Consider the following 24,276-nt stretch of genomic DNA (forward strand, 5'->3'; position numbering starts at 1 on the left):
GAACCCTGAAAATACTCCTGTGCATGTAGAAAGCGATGAACCGTTTCTTTTCTGTGTGAAGATGTTGTCTTCAGATGTGAATTCAGTGGTTGTGAATTGCAAGTTAAACTGCGCCTTCTTTTTAAAGGTGGTTAAGCAGGATGGTTCAAAGGGAATCGCACACATCTACTTGTTTGCTCCGGAGGATTTCCCAAACATGGATCATAGCATCAATCGTCGGATTATAAACGCAGACTTGTGGAAGCATCAGAAAGATGTTTTCCTGAGCGTCACCCCCACGGGGGCCGGCTCCACCAAAGTGACAGGTGACACAGCTCTGCAGTTAAATCAGGGGAGGCTGGAGAGGAGGGATTCTCTGGAGCCTGCAGCGGAGCCCAGAGGTGCAGAGTCTGCCACTGAGATGCCACCGCCTCTGCCCTTGTCAGAGGTGGGAGGGTTCATGGATGTCTATGTGTCAGTAGCCTGCCACCCAGGTCACTTCATTGTCCAGCCTTGGAAAGAGATACACAATCTGGAGGTCCTGATGGAGGAAATGATCCTGCACTATAGCATGGCAGAGGAGAGACCGGTGAACATTGGAACAAACAAGTTATATGCAGCCAAAATTGAAAATCGGTAAGCGCTTCGATTAAAAGCAAAGTCTGTGAAGGGAGGCTTTTATCTGTGCCTTAAATGTTGGTAAGTCAACATGCCTGGCTGTTTTGGAGTTAGTGGCGGGATCACGAATTCCTCTTTAACTCTTGGCCTGAATGCTGTTCCTTTGGGAAATGCCTCATGTCCTGCGCTGTTAATGAGGTGGCAGATGTCTGATGGTAGCTGAGAGATTAGGGCAGTAAATGAGATTGCTTCGTGTTTCCAGACAGTGTTTGGAAGGACTCTGTATTCAGGTAATACCAGATCTGGGAAGCTTGAGATGTGTTAACATCCTGTGGTTACCTGTTAGTTTTTGGCACCTTGACAGCGTGTCAGTACAAACTGTGTTTATTCTTTTCCTCTTTTTTAGGTGGTACAGAGTGATAGTGAAAGGGATTCTTAGAAAAGGCTTTTTGTCAGTGTATGTGCTGGACTATGGTAAACATGAGGTTATCAGCATAGATAAAATACAGCCACTCCTGGATAAATTCAGGAAGCTTCCTTTCCAGGCTATAAAAGCTCAACTTGCAGGTATGTATTCAGCATCTTCTCTTTTTTTGGGGGGGGATGAGCTGGGGGATGGAAGTGTGGTTATGTCTTACATCAGTGGGGGTACCAGGTATGTAGAACTGTAAAAGGAATAAAGCTGAATGCTAGAGGCATTATTTTTTGTTAAAGTAAGCATATGCATACTTGCAAAAACCTGCTCAAACAAGCTTGTCTTTACCATCAACGTGGCATTAACAAAAGCCTCTGTTTTTCTTCTTTACATAAGTAAAGAAGATGGTTCAGTTTTACTACTCATTTAATTCAGTGTTCTTAATTAGCATGCATAAAATCAAGCATTGTTTAAACCTTCACAGCAGCTACTTTTCAATGTCACAAATGGTTGTCATTTGATATTTATGGTGGCTCTTAGGCAGAGTACACAGGGAAATAAAGGCCAAGTGCTGTGGGGGTCTTTAAACACCACGGGTCATGAAGCGTGAAAGTTATGCTGTATCTGTTGGGGAAAAACTCATGTTCAGTTTATTCTGGTCTACAAAAGTGAGGGAATACATGCAGAGTTTCTGGATAAGATTTCTTCCACATCTTGGCCATATGTACTGTTTCCCAGTGCATATCTGGAAGCAGAAGTTGCCTGAAATTGATGTTCATCCATCAAACTTACAGTAATGTAATTGATAGAGTTGGGCATAGAGAAAGTACAAATAAAATAAAAATTAAAACTTGGTCACTCTCTTCCTTATTTCTCCAATTTTATGTCATTTTTGCATTCAGACATCTCTCTTCTTACTTGATGATTTCCATGTTTGCTCACTACGATTTAAACAAAGCTTGGATTACAGAATCTGCTTGCTGAAAATCATAGAATCTCAGAATGTTTTGGGTTGGAAGGGAAGTTCAAGATCAAGATGACCTATTTGCAGCCCCCTGCTATGGGCTGGAACACCTCCCACTACACCAGGTTGCTCCAAGAACCTGGCAGGGTTGCTCACAGGGTTGCAAACTGACTGGGCATCACGAAGTTCGTGCTCTGCTGCTGCCTTCTGTGGATCTGCAGCGTGACCTTGCTTTGAACTAGCCAAGAGGTTGGACGTGTTCCCACTAGGCTGGGGTTGTAGGAGGTCAGTGTGGCAGTGAAGCTAACTTCTAGCTGTGTCTTTGTGCTGGGGTTGTATAGGTTCCTGCCAAGAGAGCCTCTAAGTCATGGGATGTTCTTGCCTCACAGCATCCCAGGCAGCTAGCTGAGCTGCCCTATTCTTTTCTTTTTTTCCATTTTTACTGTACTTGTAAGGCGTTCATGTGCTTGTGATGTTCTGTCCTGTTAGCTGCTGATAAAGCAAAAGCAGTGTGTTGTCACTTTGCTGTTTTGTTTCTCATACCATAACTTGCTGCTTGGGAATTCATGCAGAGAGTTTGCAGCCCGTTGTGTCTAGATGCTGTGCAGCAGCAGTGATGTGAGGAGGCTGAATTCCTGCTCTGCAGGAGTCACCTCTTGGTGAATCACAACTATATGCAAAAACCTGCTTGGATTACAGTTCCCCTAAGCAGAGCAGCCTTTGTGAGATGCAGATTCCCTCCTTAAAAAAAAATATATAGCAGGAGTTGTGAGGCATTTAGCTTGCATTTCCCTTCAGTTCTGTCTGCAGGACTAGTTTGGGATTTGAAGGTTTGTTAGAAGATGTTGCTGCTTTAAGATGGAGAAAGTCTAAGTGAAGGCTGTTGCTTGAGCAGACTCAGTCAGAATACCAATTAGTGCTTTCTTTTGTTAGGATTTTTAGTTTCCTTTTTGTCTAGGTAACAAGCCGTGATCATCTGTGGCAGCTGCTGTTCTTGGAATGCTCAGCGAGTTAGTGCGTTTGCCTTTCACTTCTGCAAAGCTGTCCACAGCTTTCGGCTCTGAGGAGAGAAAATGTTAGTCTCTAATAATTGCGTGGGAGATGAGTAAGCTTGTGCTTGTGCTTTAGATTGAAGCTGCCTTCACGACTTGCATATCAATTTCCTCAAGTCTTTAAGCCCCGCCATCTCTTCATAAACTTCATCGCTCACACTGGCATAGCCTACAAATGAGGTCCTGTCTTGCTTTGTTCTAGGAGTGAAAAGCCAGCAGTGGTCGGAAGAGGCATCGATAATATTTCGGAATCGTGTGGAGAAGAAGCCCTTGGTGGCACAGATACAGGCAATTAATGAGAGCACTAATTCCTGGGACCGGAGAATAGTCACTTACTTAGTGGACACGTCTCTTCCAGACACCGACATATGGATTCATGACTTTGTGTCTCAGAGTCTTGCAGAACTTTCAGGAGCAGAATAATTGCCACTTCTGAAATGTAGCAGCTCGGTTGCTGTAGCAATAAAACAAGTAATGGATTTCAAAGAGGAATTTAACTGTTCTTGCATTGCCTTGAAGAGAATAAGGGGATAAACTTCAAAAACATGTGTTCTGTGAAAAAGATTTGCTTAACAAGTTTGCTTTCTGTTGACTTCAGTTGACTTTATGAAGTTTTGCACTTTGTTTGCTACTGCAATACTAGAATGTTTGGGTGGAAATACTAAATAAAAAGTTATTTATCAATAAAACAGTGCTGAACTGATCTAGAGATTTTGTTCCTTAATTTTGGTGGGCTTCTCATCTCATAGCTGTTAATATGTAATTCTTGCCATTACTGGGTACTCGCTCTTTTTTTAGTAGAATTTTTATCGCGTGGGAAACAAGGAAGCAACCTTCTGTATTTCTGAATCTTGTGATTCAAAGCCTAAGACAGCCTTTATGGGTGAGATTTCCCCCTTCCTTAACTTCTCAGATGATGAATAGTTGAAAATGCCAGTCTAGGGGCAAGGAAGTTTCACAGGAAGTCATGGACTGCCCAACTGGAGTACTTGTTTGTTAGGAGTTTTCTGAATCCTGCTCCCTTCAGTTCAATGCATTTCTTCTCCTCCTTTTTGATGGTTCACTTTTAATGGGAAATGATTCTGAGAAGTTTTGAGCAGCTGCTGCTCCCAGGAAACTGGAGCAAGGAATGTCCTGCCAGCACACGGATCACTGCTTACTAATCCTCTGAACACAGTATGTGTGTATATATATATATATATATACATATATATATATTTGTCTACTTTTAAACTTGAATGGCCTTGTCTGTACCACCCCCAAGTACTTCCATCACTGTGTTTCACAGCCTGTTGCCTAGATGCTGCCAGCATGCTGCCTGTGTGGGTAAGGGAGAATGGGCAGAAAGGGAACTGTGGCTCAGAAATGTGCAGTGCTGCATTTGTAGAAAAGGAAAGAGCCTGGGAGATATTCAGGAGAATGAAGATGCTTTTTGAGCTTCTTTTCTTGTCCCCACTCTCACTTGTGGCTGGTGGCTGCTCTGGAATCTAAACAGCCTTCAGAAGGGAGGACGGTACTCATTTAGCCTCATTGCTTTTGCACAGATGAATTCTGCAGCTCTGCCTGCCGGGTTGAACCACGATCATCTTTGCACCCAAAAACTGGGCTTGAAGGGTTCTGATAACAATAGGTCTGACCAGAGCACGACAGGGAGAACAAAATGCCTTAATTTTTTTCTGTTTGTTCAGTAGTTGCTGTTGACGGTATTGATCTCAAAGTCATTTTGTGTCACTCCACTTTTTGCTCTCTTGCACTGCCTCTCACCTCAGGCTGGGTAAGGGATGCTGCTCCTTTCCTTGGCACTTAACACTCAGTTGTGATAAGAGCACTGGCCTGGAGCCTGATCTGTCATTTGCATTCAATCTTGCTGTCATCCTTGTGCTTTGGGAACCTGCTCTTGGAGACTTCAATTGTTACACTTCTTACTTTTTCTCCTATGGGAACCAATCTGTGGTGGAGATGAGGAATGACACCTTCCCCTTTCCTTCTGGCCAAGCACAGTTACTCCAGGGCACCTTGAACGCTCTAGGGATGCTCCAACCAGCATGTTCCTACTGCTTTCTCCAAAACGTGGGTTTTTAAGTGCAAGGGTATTTTAGGATGTTGCTCAGAGATGCGCCCTGAGGCAGGATGGTGGTTGTGGGCAGCCAGGTGTGTGGGAGGATAGGAGCAACTGTGGCAGCTGTTACTTCTGATGATTTTGGGATTTCACCTGTGAGCAAAAAGCCTCTGTAAGGGTAATTTACAAAGAGTCCTGAAGGCAAGAGCCTGGGGGGCCTGGCTTGAAAGGAGGGTCTTGGAGTTAGCCTGCAGAAGAGAAGGCTGAGGAAAGAACACTTATAAAAGGATTTGGGGATGAAAAATCTTTTATAGGTAGAGAGAATCAGGCACAGAAGGCCTTAAGCCGCAGAGAGGTGAATTTAGGTGAGACGGTAGAGAATCCCCCTGGAGCCTAGAAATTCATTGGAATTCAAGTTTCATTGCAGGTTCTAAAAATGGGTAGGATGTATCCGCGGAAGCGGGGGCTGTCCTCTCCTCCGGACTGGAGGTGGGTGCGAGAAATCCCCGCCTTACGGCGCTGAATGGTGCTCTCCGCGCTCCGGCACTCCGCGCTGCCCTCATGGACCGTCCGCTGTGCGCGGAGCCGGAGCCCGGCGAGGCAGGAGGAGCTCCCAGCACCGCAGCTGGGTGACGGCCGGGCCGTCGGACGGGAGGTGGGAGATGAGCGGGGAGGAGCGGGAGGCGAAGGCGGTTCCGCAGGCTGTGCCGCGGTACGTGCGCTCCGGAGGGCTCGGAGGGTCCCGTTCCTTTCGCAGCCCGACCCGCGGGCTCCGCTGCCCCGCGGAGCGGCGCGGTCTCCATCCCTCGAGGGGCCAGGAACGGCGTTGCCGTGCGTGGATAAATCCGGAATCCCCGGAGACGGACAGCCTGCGGGAACCGGCGCTGCTCCGCGTCTCCCTGGGGCGGCGGCGGTGTGCGGGCTGAGCCCGCAATGCGGGCGGTGAGGCGCGGCGTGCGGCGATGCTCCGCACGGAGCGCCGCCCGGGCGGGGAGCGGGGCAGAAGCCGCGCTCCGTCCTGCGTGCAGTGCGGCGTCGGGGTTAGCGGGAGCGGGGGACGGAGCTGAGCGTGCGGCTCCGGGATGCTGAGTTTCCCGAGGAAAGCTTGGAGTCCCAGAGCGGGAGCTGAGCGGATGGTGCTGTTTGTGACCCAGGTGTGAGGCGGCGCTTTTCGTGGGCGTTAGAACCCGAGCAATTAAGAAGCAGGCAGCGGATGCGTGACAGCTTGAGCCTAAAGGAGTCCGTGTTTACCTGCGCTGTGTTTTCATGCACACAGCGGCTGCGAGGGGAATTCGGCAGTTTGACCCCACCACGTGTTGCCTGGTCTCCACTGCGCTGTGTTGCATTAACGGTGTGCTGATAATGAAGGCTGCATAATGAGAGCCGACGCAGAGCTGCGTGGCTTGCAGGCAGTGGGCGTGCTGGGGAGAGAAGGGCTGGGAGGCACAGGTGTGCTTTGGCAGATCCAAAATGATGTCTTCCAGATGTTGCTTTTCAAACATCTTACCAAGGAGAGCTTGAGTTTTCATGTTGTGCCTTATGTTAACAGCTGCTGGCCATAGAGGTTTTGTCAGCCCAGAGGAAATGCAGATCTTTATGGAGAAACCTGAGTTTCTGCCATCAGCAGGATGAAGATGGACACTGTTCATTGAGCAGTGGCATCCGCAACACTGTGTGCTCTGCTTTGTTGAGAACTGGGATGATTGAACTTGATGATCTTCAAGGTTGTTTCCAAACCTAAACAGTTCTGTGACGCGTGGCTACACTGCAAGCTGCACGCATGCTTCTCGACATAAGAAAGCTGCAAAGCAAGATAGGATGACAGCCTCCTGGAGGCTGGGTTACACACTGCTGCAGAAGCAAGTGGCTTAGCCAAGGTGACCTTCAACCATGACTGAGCTCTTGGTGGCTCAACAGCGTATTGCTGGGTAGGGCAGCTAAACCAGCTTGCACTGAACCAGAATCTGAGTTCAGATGTGAATCACAGCAGGAAGAACTTTGCTCCAGCTGGGTAGATGAAGTGAATGTAGAAGACAGTTGTTTTATTCTTGTCAAAAGAGGGAAACATCTTGCAGCCCAGTTCCCATCCTGGCTTTTGGAGGAGGAACCTGTGCAGCTGTACGGTCCTGTGAATTCTTCTAAGACCAAATTATGGAAATGTTAGATGGGAAGGCAACTCTGGAACTTGCTCCTCTGAGCAGACCCAATGCTCAGTCAGGCTGCCCAGGGCCTTCTCCAGCTGAGCCCTGCAAACCCGAGTGGTGGTCCCACCAGTTCTGGTACCTGCCTAAGTTCTGCATCACTTTGTAGCAAGGAATTTTTCACAGATCCCCGCTTAGAGTTCCTCTTGTTCATCCCTGCTGCCCCCTGTGCTTCTCCCAGGCACCTCCCAGAGAAGCCTGGTTTTGTCTTTCCTGCAAGTTCTTTCCTTTTGGACAGCAGATGACTGCATGAGAGTCCTCCACTGTTTTCTGTCCTGATTTCAGCTGAGGCAGCACTGATTTGCTTTGCAGTGTCTGATGTGATGCTGTGTTTTAGCTCTGGGAGAAAAGCAGCGTTGGCAACACACCAGTGCTACACAGAGCCAAGGCTGTTTCAGCTTCTGGTGCTGTCCTGACAGTGAAGGGGCTGGAGGGCACAAGGAGGGGGAGGACTGAGCTGGAGGACCAACCACAACACCTTCCCTCTCCAGGATGAAGATGTCTGGGTCTCTCATCTTCTCCTCATACACTCTGCTCTTCTCCGTGCTCATCCTGACGGCCCTGCTCTGTACCCCTTCAGCTCACCAAGACCTCTGTTATGCTGCGGGCATCACACTGGACGCAGAATACAGATGCAGCTCTGCTGGTGCTCACTGGAGGGGAATAACCTCTGTGGGCCTCCTGGCTGTGCAGCAGTACAGACAGCCAGAGCGGGCATGGTTCCCTGCAGGACCAGCAGGCACCCTCGGGTCTGCCCAAGAAGGGATGCTGGCTCCAGGTGTGATGCTTGTACACTGCATTGCATCCCCATGACAGCACACCTGCACTTGTGTCCCTCGTGAGCAGCAGTTAGCAGCTGTCCGTGGGTTCCAGAACCAGGGAAGACCTGCTTTATGGGTGGCTGCAGTCCTTCACAAGAGCAGCGGCAGAGGTGTTGGTTGACTCCGGTTTGTGTTTCTTAAGCAGTAATGATAACTCCCCGGTGTGGGCCAGGGAGAGCAGCCCTGGGTGGGAGATGAGCTGCCTGCTGGCACAGCCAGGAGTGAGGCATCATTGCCCAGCCCCAGGTGCTGAGTGTCAGGAATGTGGGGACTGCAGCCGTGCCAGGGGAGGCCGAGCATCCGAGCAGATGACAGCTCTAAATTTAAGGGCTTGCCGTCGAGCTGCGTACATGTTAATGTGCCCTTTTGTGGCCAAGCTAAAGATAATTCTCCTATCTGGAACAACAGCTGCCCTACGAGTTGTGTAGAGAAACCGCCCTGCTAAGGAAAACTTGCTTTAAATAAGTTCAGTATCTTCTTCAGGTCTGAGTCAGAAAGTGGCCAGGGGGCTCCATAGGGAGCACTGCCACTGCCCAAAGGGTGGGTGCTGGGGTGCAGCTGTGCAGCGTTCCCACAGAGCTGGCTCAGACTGTGAGTCCGCAGGACAAGGTGCGTCCAGCACCGTGGAAATGGGAGGGGGGCCCCGAGCAATCTGTGCTCTGGAGATAGCCACGCTTAGAGCATAAATCTTGTGCAACTCTGTGATAGCCAGCACTCCCCCGCCAGCAGGGCTGCCGGGTCATGTTTCATGCAGGCAGTGCTATGCTCTGTGTTTGCATTTCAGGTTCTGCTTCAGCACAGGAGTGAGATTTGCCAGACTGCTCTAAGATGTCTTACAGAAAGGAGCTAGAGAAATACCGGGACCTGGATGAGGACAAGATCCTCGGAACCCTCACAGAGGAGGAGCTCAGGAAGTTGGAGAATGAACTGGAAGAGCTGGACCCTGATGTAAGTTGCTTTTAAATGAGACCTGTTCAGTGGTAAATCCCATGTAGCTGTGGGCAGATGAGCTGTGCTAGTGACCTGTTCTGCCACCGAATCCTTTGCAGAGCCTGCACTTGGTGCAAGGATGGAGGAGGCTGGCCCTAGAGAAGCAGAAGCAGCTGTGCCATTGCCAGCACTGGCTGTGTATGGGGCTCTGTTTTGAGCTGTTCCCCTGCCTGTTCCCAGCATGCACACTTCAGTGTGACGGCGCTGTATTGATTTCTGGCTCAGCAATTAGTGGCCAGACTGATGGAAAACTTGCCTGTTGTTGCACGGTTGTTGCTTTGCACCACTTTTCGCAGCATGGCATTGGCTGCTTGGGCTTCTCGCACCGTTCTGATACCCTTGTATGTTGGGAAGATCTGCCTTGATACATGGGAAACCTGCAGAAGCTGCACAGTCACCTTGGAGGGGACATTTGGGTTTCATGGGCTGGGCTTTGTTTTTAGAGCAGACTACAGGTGGTTGATATGTCCCTGCACATAGGCAGAAAAGCAAACCCTGAAGTTCTGCAGGATGGGCCATTTGCTTTATCTCTTCCTGACTTTGGCAAGAGCTGCACAAATACACGCACTGGACATCATAATGCCAAGCAGCCGAAGCCTTCTGGATGCAGAGCTGCCCTGTGCCCATGGCAGGCAAGGTGCAGAGCCAGCTGGCGGGCTGCTGGCTTATGGCAGCACCAGTCTGGGCACTGCCGAGTGAGAAATTGCTGCTGTGATGTGCAGTCAGTGTTTCTGGGGGAAGCGAGGGGTAGTGCTGATTGCATCATCAGTATTTTTAATTGCAAGTGTCAACACAGAAGAATAATTAAGGGGTGTCAGGCTGTCTTACAGGATTATGCATGTGTGCTGGTAGGCTCACCTGGCAAGCACAAAGCTTGAGAAGCTGTGCCTGATCAGCACCAGGTTTGGATGTATCTAATTGTTTCCTATTAGTTCTTTGCAGGGTTTTCACTGCAATAGGTTTAAATTAAAGTCAGTTACGTAGGTGGGCACAGAAAAATGAGCATCCTGTTGAAAATCACCTTGGATGTCTTAAAAAATAAGTGGCGACTTCTCTCCGGCAAAGCTTTAAAGAACATGCTTAGTGCCAAATCTGGGAACAGTCTTACTTATTGCATTAAGGCTGTTCTATATTTAAATATAAGCAGGTGCTTACGTTCCTTATGTGTCAGGCACAAAGCAACTTCCCATGGTGGCCCATGCAGCTGAATAATGAGAAGGCAGCCTGGAAAGAGGGCTGAGGCTCTCAGGGCTTTATTCTGCAGTGGGACTGCATGCACAGCCTTTCTGGTGTGACCTTCTGTGCCAGGTCTTGCCTGTAGTTGTGTGAAGGGTCACAAGTGGCTAAAGACAGCGCTGCAGCTCTGTTCCTCCGCGTGACGGATGTGGGGGGTTTGCCTGAGCTGATCCTCATGGGACATGAGGACATGATCCACATGGGCATGCACAGCCTGCACCTCCATGTCCGTGCTGGCAGGCACAGAGAGGACACACTGAGCTTAGAAGGCAGCAGGCAGTAAACGTGTGGGAAGAGGGCAGGAGGAGTGGCTGAGAGCTCCTGGAGAAAAAGTGGTAGTTGCTGTTGTAGAGAAGCATCCACTTGTCAGCATGGAGAACTTGCAGTGGAGCTGGAGTTTGAAATGCCGTGCTGAAGTCTTCGGTGGGATGGGAGTCAGCAGGGCAGGATGGAGAGAAGCCTGGTGTGCGAGGAGAAGCAAAGTGTGCAATGGTGCAGAAGAAATGTGGCACAAGGAGGGAGGTGAAGGGCAGGAGTATGATGGACATGGCCTGCAGGGATAATCCGTGTTCCTCCCTTCTGTGCACAGAATGCATTGCTGCCGGCAGGGCTCCGACAGAGGGATCAGACGCAAAAGCCACCAACTGGCCCGTTCAAAAGGGAAGAACTCATGGCCCACCTAGAGCAGCAGGCAAAAGACATTAAGGACAGAGAGGACTTGGTGCCTTTCACTGGTGAAAAGAGAGGTATGGTCATCCATGGTGAAGCAGGACGGGTGGGAAGCCTGCAGAGCATGCACAGCAGGACTATCCCCTCTTCCTGCTGCCCTGCCTTCCAGCACTGCCGCTTGTGCTCCATCCTTGCACCTTGAGTTCCTCTTGGTGCAGAGGAGCAGCACGGCTCTGCTCAGATGTAATGATCCTCACGGTTTCCTTCTGATCTTCTTCATGTCATAACAGTCTCAGCCTTCTTTTCTGGTCTCCCACAACTTGCATGCCTGTGCTTCCCGCACCATCCCTGCAGCAGCACCATCCCCTTGGCTCAGGGTGCTGCTCTGCCTCACCTCTTTCCTCTCCTCCATCCATCATCTGATTACCCAAATGACTTCCCTGCTCCCACTGGCATTGTGAACGTGACCTGACACGGGATGTGGTCTGGTCTGTCCTCATCTCTGCGCTCCAGGAGCTTCACAGCAGCCATCTTTTGCTGCACACAGTCCTGCCCCCAGCAGAAGAGTTGTTGGCATGCTGTTCTCTGCTGGAACCAAAACACAACTGTGTGAACACGGGCAGCCTGGTCCAGTGGTTGGTGACCCTGCACATAGCGGGGGGGTTGAAAACAGGTGATCTTTGAGGTGCTTTTCAACGCAGGCCTTTCTATGATTCTATGAACACGTGGTGAGCCTCCCCTGAAGCTGCCCACTAATTACTACCCCCACTAGTTGTGCTGCAGAGCACAGAGCTGCTTCATTGCCAGACACAGCACCGGCGTGGTACAGCAGGGCCCAGAGAGCAAGCTTCCTGAAACTAAACCCTGGTGGTTACAGTGAAGGGAGCCGGCAGAGCTGAACTTGCCTGGTGTTTACTATTTCTTGCCCAGCTGACCTGATAGCACGTGCAGTCTGCGAGCTGCCAGGCTGCTCCCGGCCCTTGCTGCCACCCTGGGGTGCACACAGCCTGCAGCTTTGCCCCGTGTGAGGACAAGGATGCAGGGGAGGAGATGAGCCATTTCCCTGCTTCTTGCAACCTCCATCTCGCCACGGGAGAGCCCTCCGTGCAGCTGCTCCTTCCCTGGGGCTAAATTTAGCTCCTCTGTGCCTGTACACCCCTGCAAGCAGGATCTTTGTTTCTCCCCTCCGGTCTCTGGCTCTGGTTTCAGAGAGGAGATGAAAATAGCCCTGCCTGGCATGCCAGGCCTTGCACTTGCTATCTGTGCAGCAACGCTGGGCTTTGAAGGGAGGGCTGTTAAGGCCCTGCCCCACTGCTCCTGCCCTCCCAGAGCCTTCTGACCACAGGAAGGGTCTCACATGGCCACTGCTAGCGCAAAGCCCAAAGGCTGCAAAGGGAGAGTGCCCTCTTTTTTCCTTGGGGCAGCAGAAGGGCAGTTTGATGGGTGACACGGCCTTGAAAGAAGTTTCCAGGTCAGGCTGTGCTTTCTGAGTGCTGTGCGTCGGAGCCATGGTCCTGTACAAAGCGCCACTCAGCTGCTGCAGATACAGCTGCTAAGAACATCAGCTCCAGCAGGGAGGTGTTCTGGCACGCTGAGCTAGGACTGTGCTGGCTGCAACCTGATGGGAAGCTCTCTTACTCCCCCTCCTCAGCAGGGCAAGGGGGAGGAGGGAAATGTGATGGAAAAAGGCTCAAGGACTGAGATAAGAGCAGGGAGATCACTCACCCATTACGGCCATGGGTCAAACAGACGCAGCGCAGAGATCAATGTGATTTATTGCCTACTGCTGAGAGACAAGAGCAGCGAGATCCAAAAGCAAACTAAAATCACCACCCACCACCCGTCCCCATTTTCCTCTTCCCCCAGGCAGCATGAGGGCTTCAGTCAGAGCCTAACGCTTCCCCTCTGCTGCTCCTCCACAGTCACTCTCTCCTAGGTCTGCCTGTCCCCATTGCCTTTGACACCATGCAATTCCTACCCCACAGAAGCACGCTGTCAGGAGCAGCAAAACACAGCCCTGCAGCTGTGGGACAGGTGCTGCAGCTATGCCGAGTGTGACCTCACTTTGCATTTATAGGAAAAGCTTGGATCCCCAAGCAGAAGCCAATGGATCCTGTTCTGGAAAGTGTGACCCTGGAGCCGGAGCTGGAGGAAGCCCTTGCTAACGCCTCTGATGCAGAGCTCTGTGACATTGCTGGTAAAACAGTTACATGTGAATTGGGGGTTGAGTTATTTAGCTGCTATTTTCTCTCTTTTCATGGGAGCTCAGCTATTGAGCTCATTGCTGATTGTGTAAATGTCACCAGTTTTGACAGGATTTTGTTCTTTATTAAAAAGGAAACATATATTTAGAGTTACTTTCAGTCCCACGTCCCGATGTGATTCATGAGGAGCACAGACCAACTCTGAGCAGGGAGAAGCAGAGCTTATCCGTGACCTGTTGGTTTCTCCTTTCCCTCCACCAAGCCTCACAAAATTCTGCATGCTTTCTTCTCGAGCACGGCTTCCTTGGAGCCAGACCCAGCAGTGTCCTCCTTGCTGTGGGGCAGGTGGGATAACCCCACCAACGAGACATCTTCCATGCAGTAACAACGTGCTCTGGTTCAGAAATGCACTTCTGCACTGGGGCTTTCAATAATCATTCCCTGACTGAGCCCTGCTTCTCTTTGTTTTGCTTTTCCACGGTGCTCCTAGCGTAAAGCCCTGCTCTGTCTTTCTGAGTGTCAGATCTCCAAGGCAGTTATTTTCACAGGGAAATACTGCCTGTGGCACCTAGCTCTGCGCTTCTGGGGAGAAGATGCTTGAAGCTGCAGCAGGACTGGTATGATGCAAGCTGTGCTGAAGGCTCAATATTGGCAGTGCTGCTTTTCCAAGTTTGCTAAGACTGTAAAAAAGCTCCTGCCTATCTTGCAGGGCTCATTGTCAGCCAGGATACATTGGCTCTTGTCCTTGGCAAGCCCAGTGGGATAGTCCCTGTGGGTGGCTCCTGACGAGCCTTGGACGGAGTTCCTGTGCCTTTGGTGGTTTGAGAAGGCAGAAGTGGGAGGATGTCTTTTGGTTTGAGTGCCTTTGAGCAGGACACACTAAATGCCACACGACAGTTCCATGTCACCTGCTGGTGTAAACTCCAGGCCTGAATGCCTGTGCATGGCTGTGATAGCCAACCCTCTCCCTGCCTGCAGCCTCGATACTCATGGTGCTGGTGAGTAGAGGGGCTGCGTTTTCAGACCAACAAGTGCTGAGCCTGCAAATAAATGGCTTTTCCTAGTCATTTGGGTGCCTGGCAGGGAAAACAAACACTCCAAGTTGCCATTCTCAGCTGAACTGCCATCTGTGAGTCAAGCTGCACTGCCATGAACAAGAGGGCATTTGAGCCCTGCTGTGTGTCTGTGACAGCTGGGGGCTCGGTCCCACCTCCATATGTTGTTCTGTGCCTGGACAGAGAATTGAGTGTGCTGCTGACTCTGTTTTGGGCTGCACAAGCATGTCAGCCATCTGGCTCTGGAGCCTGCAACAGATTTTGTTCTCCTTTTGTTTTATCTCTAGCCATCCTTGGCATGCACACCTTGATGAGTAACCAGCAGTACTACGAGGCACTGGGTAGCAGCACCATTGTGAACAAAGAAGGACTTAACAGTAAGTGATCCAGCATGCCTTGCAGGCTGCAGCATTTGCCTGCCAGCTTGGATGCAGAGGTGAAGTGGGAATTATTTTTAGGCTGAGGGTTGGGTTTTTATTTTCGGTGGACTCCTGCCACCCGTGCCAGGCTCATGTGTGAGCAAAGGCCCTCTCTTTGGCTGGAGCACAGTTGCTACAGCTATCCAGCCCTGGGTTGGTGATGTTTCCTTTGCAGTCTGCCATCTCCTTCAGTTTGCCAGAGATGTGGCTCTTTTGGGGTGGAGTGGTTGCCCCCAACCAGGGGAGATGCATAAGTGGAAGTGCTTCCTCCCAGAGTTTCTTTGGAAGAGGTCAGCTGGAAGGCCAGTCCAAGCTGAGCAGAAAAGATATCTCCTGGGAAGGCGTTCCAGCCAGAATGGTTTCTTCATGTCAGAAATAAAGCACATCACTTGCAAGAGGAGGCAACAAAATTTCTTTGTGCTAAGTCTTTCCTTCCAAATCATGACCAGTAGGGGAGGGCAGGAACTGCTCAGAGGAATGGTGGTGGTGGTATCACAGAGCAAACTGCTGGGAAGAGGCTGCTGCGTTAGCTGACAGAACACCTTGCATTGATCTGGCTCTCTCTTCTTTACCTTCACCTTGTGCATCTTAACATGGGTCTGCTCTCAGATGGGTGTTTGAAGAGTGTGCAGGATCAAGTATGCTAGAATGGCTTTGGTTGGAAAGGACCTTAAAGCCCATGCACTTGCCACCCCCTGCCATGCACAGGGCTGTCCTCTGCCAGCTGAGACTGACAGAGCAATCTGATTGCTGGTGCAGCCTCCGCTGCATCGTTGCTCTGTTCCCACCAGCACTCCTCTGCCCTGGCCTCATCCAGAAGAGTGCACAGCCCATGCGGGTGGCATGCCTGCTGTCACCTGGCTCTGGTCCCCAGGAGCACAAGGCAGCAGACACCAAACGTCCCATACTGGTTGTCTCCAGTGCCAGGCAGCGTCCCTGGATGCACATGAGTGTCTGCAAGGCTAGTAAGTGATTGTGCAGTCTTTCATCTCATGTCTGCTGCTCAGGTCATACTTCTCTCTTCCAGTGCTGCTCTTCAGAGAAAAGAAACGCACCTAAAGAGGACATGCCACTACTCTGGGTGTTTACATTTTCCCTCTCTTGCTTTTCACTTGCAGGCGTGATAAAGCCCACAAAGTACAAACCAGTTCCTGATGAGGAGCCAAACTCAACGGACGTGGAAGAAACTCTGAAACGAATACAGAACAACGACCCTGATCTTGAGGAGGTCAACCTGAACAATATTATGGTATGTGCACCTGCCTGCTCTCCTCTCTAACGACACCACACGTTTGCTATGCAGAGGGCAAAGACCAAGCCTGCTTTGCTGCATGGGACAATACCATAATCCTGCACTTGGCCAGATGAGAAACCCCAGTGCTTCCCTTATGGTCAAGGGGAATCGCTGCCTGCTGTGGGGATAATGATGTGGAGCTGGTGCCTGAAGGAGCTGAGCTGCACTGGGGGCAGGTGCAGAAAGCTGCCTCCAGCCTATCTGGTTTAAAGTGTCCCGGGTTCTTTTAGTAGTTCAGGCAGCTGCATCTGGTAGAGGTAAGGTAGAGACAATTTTCTGTAAGGCAAAGTGGTGAGAAGAAAATGGCTTTGTAATCTTGATGCTTGCCATGGAAATAAGAACTGTGTTACACAGTCCATCTCCCACCTGTCCCTTCTTTGGGACTCTACTTCTTGCAGAAAGCAGGCCAGGGCACAGCACCACTCCTGGTGTGGCTCCTGGGCACATACGTACACAGATAGAACGTATATGTACATTCTATGTGTACATTCTACCTGTTTCTCGACTTGACTACCCCCAGCCCATGCTGAAATCGTGATGGGATCAAGTGGCAGGAATGTGCATGCCATGAGCACTTGTGTGTGCAGTATGCACCTTTCTGTAATGAAAAGGTTTTTATTTTTGCATATTCAGTTCAGGCTAATGACCGTGAATGTCTGGGAGAACACCAGCCTTGGGTTCTGGTAGGAAGACAAAGGATACTGGTGTTAGATGTGTGGTTTGGGGACAGTTTATAAAACTAGGTGGTGATGGTAAAGCTGCTGACTGCAAATGGCTTTGACTATGGATGACACCAAATGGAGGGATCCAACGGCGTGATGCTACAGCTCAAAATGTTAAACCAGTGGAAATTCTCAACGGGGTACCTAAAATACTCATAAAGCAAAAATTACTGACTGTGGATGAATTGAGAATAAGCAGCATGGATTTCCTTTCTGTTCTGGGACCTACCATGGCAAATGTTAGTCTGAAGAATGTTTTATGGCAACATTTATATTGCTTTGTAGCAGTCAGAAGTGACTGTAGTTTGCACCAGAGGGAAATCAGTTCAGATCTTTGTGGATCAGGCCCTCACAGGTGGAAAGTTTCTGGAACGTAGTCTGGATGTTGCTCAGTGTGTCATTCATCTGGAAATCATAGGAGTGGTGCTGTGTGGGCTTATGCATCCTAGCTATGTATGTCTCCATGAGTCTCAGTTCACGTGTATCTAAGTTGCTGGAGAGTTAAATTAAACAGTGAAGAAACTGCATCTTCAAACTAAGGCAGGGCGGGAAACAGGATAGAGACATTACCACACTCCTTAGGCCATGCAGTTATAGCAAGCATATATATAAGAGCACTTATCAATCCCTTCCTAAATTGCTTCAGGGTGCCCAGTGAGTTGATCTCAGTGAGAATTTTGGAATATAGTTTAAATGTACTGCATATCTTTTGTGACCTAACACTGGTCCTCTGCATTCCTTTTCGCAGAATATTCCCATACCAACTTTAAAGGCCTGTGCTGAAGCACTGAAGACTAACACTTATGTGAAGAAGTTCAGCATAGTTGGGACGAGGAGCAACGATCCTGTTGCTTTTGTAAGTATGGTGCCATGCTGTGTTGGCTACTCGTGGTAGAGCTGCAGCAGGGCTTGTTCTTGGACAAGGTGTTTTCAGAGTGAGGTGGGCAACACTTGCAGCCAGCGGCAGTCTGGTTGTAGTGTCACATGGAGGAAACCTTGGGCAGGTGGAAGGTTTTCCAAAGCCACCATGCTGACTTTGGAAGAGGGATGGACAAGAAGAAGGGTTATCACAGGCGGGGGCTGTCCTTTTTTGGGGTGGGTCTGAACATTTCTGCATACAAGGCATTGCTGTGGCCTCCAGCACCCTCAGGTTCAAGGAGTCCCTCAGAATCGGAGGGAATTCCCTTCGTCCTTCACAGAACTCTCCCTTGTGGTGGCAGTGACACCATAGAGCATACCAGCTCTTCCAGGTATCCTCCAGGGAAGAGGGGAGCCAACCCCAGCTGCTCCAGAGCGCTCTGACCCTGCCCGTGTCATGCCAGCTCCTGCCAACTGCTTCTGCCTGCAGGCTCTGGCAGAAATGCTGAAGGTCAATAACACGCTGAAGAGCCTGAATGTGGAGTCAAACTTTATCTCTGGGTCTGGCATCCTGGCTCTTGTTGAAGCACTCCAGAGTAACACATCCCTCATAGAGCTCCGAATCGACAACCAGGTAAAGCAGAAACGAGCAGAAGCTCTGGTCAATGACAGCATCCTGCTAGCAGGAAGTCAAGCTGCTGCTCAGAGGGGAGGGTGACTGCCTTCTGCTGCTGCCACTTAATTTTGGGGAGGTTTTAGCTCCTCATTTGTGCTGCTACTGCCTTCAGCATTTAACAAAGCAGGTTTCTGCATTCCCAGTGCTGCCCTGGGAGTGCAGTGATGCACCTGCCCGACATCATGCTGGGCTCTGAGCATTTAGTTCAGCTGGAAGCCTAATTAATAATGGTTGATCAGAAAAAACTGAAATATTTACTGCGGTGCAGGAAAAGAGCAGGTACAGATCAAGAGGGCTGTGGAGTGCGCAGTGGTATTGATGTCTTAGCAAATTTGTCTTCTGCAGAAATGTAGGGGGTGGAAATAAAGCTACTGAGCCATGAGGAGCTCTGGGTTGGGTGACCATGAGATCAAAATTAAGGGGTCCCTAAGTACCTCTTAGCTGCAGGTCTGTTCAACAAACAGTCTTTGGGCAGAACATGAAGGTGTCTGCTGGAAGAGCTGGACCAGTTGGTTGTAGCAGACCAGGCCAGCAGGTGCCCAGCAGCTCCAAGTCAGAAAAGCCAAATGAACCAACAGATCCACAAAAGGGAAGGAGTAAGACAGCAGATGTAACCTGAGCCTAAGCAGTGTGACAGTGACTGGGAGCATCCAGGCAGAGGGGGCAAAAATGTGTGCAAGTTTCTCACAGAACGGCCAGGGTTGGAAGGGACCTCAAGGATCATGAATCTCCAACCCCCTGCCACATGCAGGGCCACCAACCTCCACATTTCATATCAGACCAGGCTGCCCAGGGCCCCATCCAACCTGGCCTATGGATGGGCTGTCCACAAAGTTTCCGGTGACAATAAAATACATGAACTCTAATAGGGGTGGTAGCAATAGCAGGGGAGAAGCAGAACTATCTGGTCCATCGCCTGGCCAGCTGGTGGCAGCTGAAGGCCGTGGAGAAGAGGAACTCGGCAGCACTGTGCAGCAGGAATGGAAGCACGCCTGTCCTCACTTTCTTTTCTGTTCTCTGTTTTCAAAAGAGCCAGCCTTTGGGCAACAACGTAGAAATGGAAATTGCGAACATGCTGGAAAAAAACACCACCCTGCTGAAGTTTGGGTACCATTTCACTCAGCAAGGTCCCCGGCTCCGCGCATCCAATGCCATGATGAATAACAATGACCTAGGTGAGTGGGCTGGCTGCGAGCCCTGCTGCTGCTGTGGGCAATCCCTTGTGGGAGGAGGACGGCCACTCACTCGAAGGTCAGGTACCACCTCCCCCGGGGCCCGACGATTCCTTGATCCTCAAGGAGGAACAGCCTCCACCTGCCAGTTCCCAAATGCCACAGGACCTGTGATGGTTGCTCTTGGCGTGGCAGTGGAATGTGCTCTTAACCTGGAGATGCTGTGCAGCCTGAAATCATGGATAAGAGTGCTTCTGGACGTAACAGTGGATGTTGTTGGGAAGGAGTGAGAGCTGTAAATGTGCCTTGGTAATGATGTCCGTGATATAGCAGTGCTTGTGATTGCTGCCAACTGCTCGTCTTCCTCCAGTTTCATTTTCACTTTGACTAAATGAAAAATATTAATAGAGTTGCATTTGGAACACGGTGGATTTTGGCCCATTCTCCTCCATAAAGCAAACTGGAAGTATTTCTAGGGAGAGGTGGCTTTCAGTTCTATTAATATCCTCAATGAAGTGATCAGAACTGCTTGTGAAGCAAAACAGGGGTAAGTCTGAAAAGTGCTCTTTAAGCTAATGTGTGTGACAGAGGGTTGCCATTGCCTGGCAACTGGCTGCCATAGAGCACTGGATATCTGTGCAGCAGATAAAGATTGGAACTGCCAGCCCAGGTGGGTAGATGAGGTGATTAAAGACATAACCACCAAACCCTTCCGAGCGGTGATGAATGTGACAGGGTGTGACAAGCAGAAGTTTGCAGGCCGGTTGAGGTTTAACATCAACTGGATGAGGTTTAACAGAAGCAAGTGTAGAGTCTTGCATCTGGGGAGGAATAATTGCGTGCACCACTACAGGTTGGGGGATGAGCTGCTGGAGGGGAGCTCTGCGGAGAGGGACCTGGGTGTCCTGGTGGATGACAGGTCGGCCATGAGCCAGCAGTGTGCCCTTGTGGCCAAGAGGGCCAATGGCATCCTGGGGTGCATTGCAAAGAGCGTGGCCAGCAGGTCGAGGGAGGTGATCCTCCCCCTCTACTCTGCCCTGCTGAGGCCTCATCTGGAGCACTGAGTCCAGTTCTGGGCTCCCCAGCACAAAACAGACAGGGAGCTCTTGGGAAGAGTCCAGTGGAGGCCACCAAGATGGTGAAGGGCCTGGAGCATCTCTGCTATGAGGAAAGGCTGAGTGAACTGGGTCTGTTCAGCCTTGAGAAAAGAAGGCTGAGAGGGGACCTGATCCAGGTCTATAAATATCTGAGGTGTGGGGGGCAGAATGGCGAGGCCGGACTCTTTTCAGTGGTGAGTGGAGACAGGACAAGGGGAAACGGCTGGAAACTGCAGCATAGGAAGTTCTGCACCAATGTGCGAAGGAACTGCTGTACAGTGAGGTGAGGAGCACTGGAACAGGCTGCCAGGGAGGGGGGGGAGTCTCCTGCTCTGGAGATGTTCAAGACCTGCCTGGATGCCGACCTGTGCGACCTGCTGTAGGGAACTGCTTTGGCAGGGGGTTGGACACGATGATCTCTGGAGGTCCCTTCCAACCCCTACAATTCTGTCATTCTGTGATTCTGTTGTTTGGCTTGCATTATGGGAGAAATCCTTCCTTGGAAGTTTGTGCAGTGCTCAGGGACAAAGCCAGCGTCTGCCCTGCTCTAGAGCTAGGGAGATTCCTGCTAGGAGGTGGGGCACCTGAGGACAGACCTGATGTAAATACAGCAGTCGTGAAGGAATGGTGAAAACCTAGAACCCTGCATTTTTATCTGCATGTGATTTACCGTGCATGGGGTCTTCTGATCCTTTTGAGTCAACTTCAGCTTGGAAAGCACAACAAATGCTAAGTGGTTGTCAGATATAAATGCAGTGTGTTTTGTTGGCTTTCATTTTGCTTTAAATAACAAAGCAGTCTTGCTTCAGGCAGTACCATGCTCTTAGGAAACATGGCCAAGCGTAGACCCATGTCAATTCCTCCCTGACCACACAGAATACTTACTTATTACAGCTCATTGTGTATTTATTCTGCCTTCTGCTGGATTTCTGTTCACTAGAGAGCTGCTCCAGAAAAGGCTTGCCATTTCCTGTCTTCAAGAGCAAGGCTTTTAACGAGCCTGAATGCGCAATATTCAGCTGGAAGATCCGGATCTAATATTTTAATTGTTCCTGCTTTGAAGGGAAGGAATGTGCAGTTTTGCCTTCCACGTAGCAGTTGTACGTTTTGCCTCCGACCATTAAGATCTGTATTTGTGTCTGACTTGGTTCTTGTTTGCAGCTCACATTCAGCGGTGTGATGGTCTCTGGCAATAGCTTCTCACCCCTACACCTGGATGATGTATAAGTATAGAAAAAATTTTATTTTCCTCCCTGTCAGCAAAAGCTGTTTCTGCTCCACTCCAGCGCTCTTGCCTACCATCACCTGATGCTACTGGTGCCCACTCTTGGTTCTGTATTTTCTCTCTCTAAGATGCCCTATCTGACCCAGCTGTGAAGGTGTTCCATGCTCACGAGCTAACTTCTGCATCCTCTCTATACTATTTCATTCGGTTTGTTTTTCCCTCACATGCATTTCTTGAAAAGTCAGGGATGGTGCTGTCAGAGTAAAACAACTATAAATGCAGATATGAAGCTGCTTTGACTAACTTAATTGTGATCAAAGGCCTGAAAACTCAAGTTGTTAGTTTAAAAAAAAAAATATATATATATATATATGTATGTATATTCAATTTGATGGGGAGAAACTAGAAGAAAAAGGAACTATGACTTCCATCTGTTGTCTTCCCAACAGCCATTATCACACGCCTTCCGTAAGAGTCAGATTACAAAGTCAGCTGCATGAGCTGCAATTGAAGAGTAAGGGAAGAAAGGCTGAAAGTGGTTTCTGACTGTAAGAACATGACGGCAACCTCAGCCTGCTCTCCTTATCCTTAACCTCTGTAAGGAGGGCCATACCTGCTGCTCAAAGCAGGAATGTGTAAGCTCATGCTATAATTGATCTTTCCTGACAGAAAGCGTCCTTCTTACAGTGACGAAGCCACTCACATCTCCCCATTGCCACGGCTGACTCCTCTTCCTCTTCTTTTTCAGTGAGGAAGAGAAGACTGGCCGAGCTGAACGGGCCTATTTTTCCCAAGTGCAGAACTGGAGTGTAGCTGCCAGCCACGGAGGTCATTCCCAGCGGGTCTGTGCTACTGTGACAACCTAAAGGCAAAGAAGTGCCTCGAGAGAGTTATTTGTGGTGCCTCGGTTCTGTTTCATGCACTAACAGTTTAAAGTAACTAGTGGCTGTAGTTGAAGAGTTTTATCCAGTAGCACTGTTGATGTTTTCTGTAGAGCTGGAAACTATTCAAGCCAGTAACCTGCCGATGTTGTGCAACCTCAGCTGAGCGTACACCCCGGTGTAAAAGTAACTGCAGTGACCTGGGACCTCATTTTTCTATAAACCTTCTGCACAGTGTTTCACGGAGGCAGCATGTGGTACGATGAGTGAGAGATACAACTCTTCCACACAAATTACAGAAGTATTAGAAAAATACTTTATTTTTTTTCCCAAAATGATCTCAAGTAGCTGTAGAGGAGCAACTAGTTTAACAAGAACTTCTACTATTCAGAAACATGGCTAAATTAGATAAATGCAAAGTGTATTTTTTTTAACCAACATCTGCCGAGTCAGTTACTTAGAGGTGCTGCTTCTCAAATGAATCCCCATGTTTCTTAGAAAAGACTGATCCCCCCCCATCGCCATGCAGTTAAGTAGAACTTAAGGCCACCAATTGTGAAATAAGAGTCTCAAAAACTGAGCACTGGAGAATGGTTTAGCATCATTCTACCCCATATGTGTATTTGAATAAAAACATCACTTTTAGGGATCTGATGCAAATCCTGAGTTTGGCCTGAAATAGCCAAACTAATCAGTAAATGAGAGTCCTCTCTTCTAATCCCCACATTTTCATGACTTTAAAAGTGCACGTCCAGATTCTCACTGGAAACAAGTCAAATCCCCTTTCTTTGCTGCTTTATCAAGATGACCCCGTCCATCAAATTTTGTTATGCTGCAGATTGTTTTGCTTAATGCCACCCCTAACATATGATGGGCATAAATGCAAGGCTAAACACCGTGTCCTCACAAAGCTGCTAACAAACATCAATATCCTGACTCTAAACTTAGACTGCGCACAGCCTGAAGCCTCTCTGTTGTTCCTAGAGGAGTAATTCCCCCTGGGGATACGCACCTCCAAGGCACGCAGAGCAGAGGACCCAGGACAATCCCATCCGACATCCCTGCTAGGATCCCGACCGATAGGAAGACTTGCCAGGCAAAAGCATTGCTGTGCAAAAGCCTTATTCTTGGTCTGACAACAACACATCCTAGCAAGAGTTCTCGCCTACAGTAACCTACCTGCACAGATCTGTTAAAAGTAGTTCTGCAGCCTCCTACACATAACTCCAGCAAAAGCCCCACAGATTTCTACAGAGCTTGTGCACAAACATCATGCACTTTGGCTCTGGCCAACAGAGCAGAGAAACACTGTGCTTCCATCAGTGTGGGAAAATTTGTTGTTCTTCAAAGCTTAATAAATGTGCCAGCAATGCCAAATAAAATGCGTTCCTATAGCTTCTTCCTCCCTCCCCCCAGGCCTGCAAGTCCCATTTCATAAAATTAAAATAATACATAAGAAAATGGCTTGAAGATATTAAACAATAAAAAAGAAACTGGCAGAAAACATCTTTCTACCATATGTGCTGCAAAAAGTTCAACTAATTCATCAAACCAGAGTCACAGTTTCAGCTGAGCCATCTACTCAGATCACAGAATGATGGCATGGCTTGGGGTGGAAGGGACCCCAAGGATCACCAAGCTCCAACCCCCCCAACACACGCAGAGCCAC

General features: G+C 49.4%; 2 protein-coding genes across 7 annotated transcripts in view; both read left to right on the forward strand.

Annotated features, from left to right (window-relative positions):
- Positions 1–3,731, forward strand: part of TDRD7 (tudor domain containing 7) — a 38,450-nt gene extending 34,719 nt beyond the window's left edge. For all 3 annotated transcript variants that reach the window (XM_042882895.1, XM_042882896.1, XM_042882897.1), the window contains 3 exons: positions 128–615; positions 1,004–1,164; positions 3,231–3,731. In XM_042882895.1, coding sequence (XP_042738829.1) covers positions 128–615; positions 1,004–1,164; positions 3,231–3,451 — 870 coding nt within the window. In that variant the 3' untranslated portion in view covers positions 3,452–3,731. The remainder of the gene's footprint in view (positions 1–127; positions 616–1,003; positions 1,165–3,230) is intronic.
- A 4,824-nt stretch (positions 3,732–8,555) lies between these two features.
- On the forward strand, positions 8,556–23,989 carry TMOD1 (tropomodulin 1). 4 transcript variants are annotated; one of them, XM_042882791.1, is made up of 10 exons: positions 8,556–8,574; positions 8,894–9,057; positions 10,925–11,081; positions 13,082–13,201; positions 14,551–14,640; positions 15,801–15,931; positions 17,447–17,554; positions 18,047–18,190; positions 19,263–19,407; positions 22,475–23,989. In XM_042882791.1, exons 2-10 carry the CDS (start codon positions 8,938–8,940, stop codon positions 22,537–22,539), a joined length of 1,080 nt encoding a protein of 359 aa, XP_042738725.1. In that variant the 5' UTR covers positions 8,556–8,574; positions 8,894–8,937; the 3' UTR covers positions 22,540–23,989. The 4 variants fall into 4 exon arrangements, with proteins under 4 accessions (XP_042738725.1, XP_042738724.1, XP_042738722.1 ...); XM_042882790.1 differs by having other exon boundaries at positions 8,570–8,649; XM_042882788.1 differs by lacking the exon at positions 8,556–8,574 and adding an exon at positions 8,629–8,718.
- The last annotated feature ends 287 nt before the right edge of the window (positions 23,990–24,276 follow it).

This window comes from Lagopus leucura, unplaced genomic scaffold (genome assembly GCF_019238085.1).
Source record: "Lagopus leucura isolate 7727_CA_CO unplaced genomic scaffold, USGS_WTPT01 Super-Scaffold_100036, whole genome shotgun sequence".
Classification (NCBI taxonomy): Eukaryota; Metazoa; Chordata; class Aves; order Galliformes; family Phasianidae; genus Lagopus; species Lagopus leucura.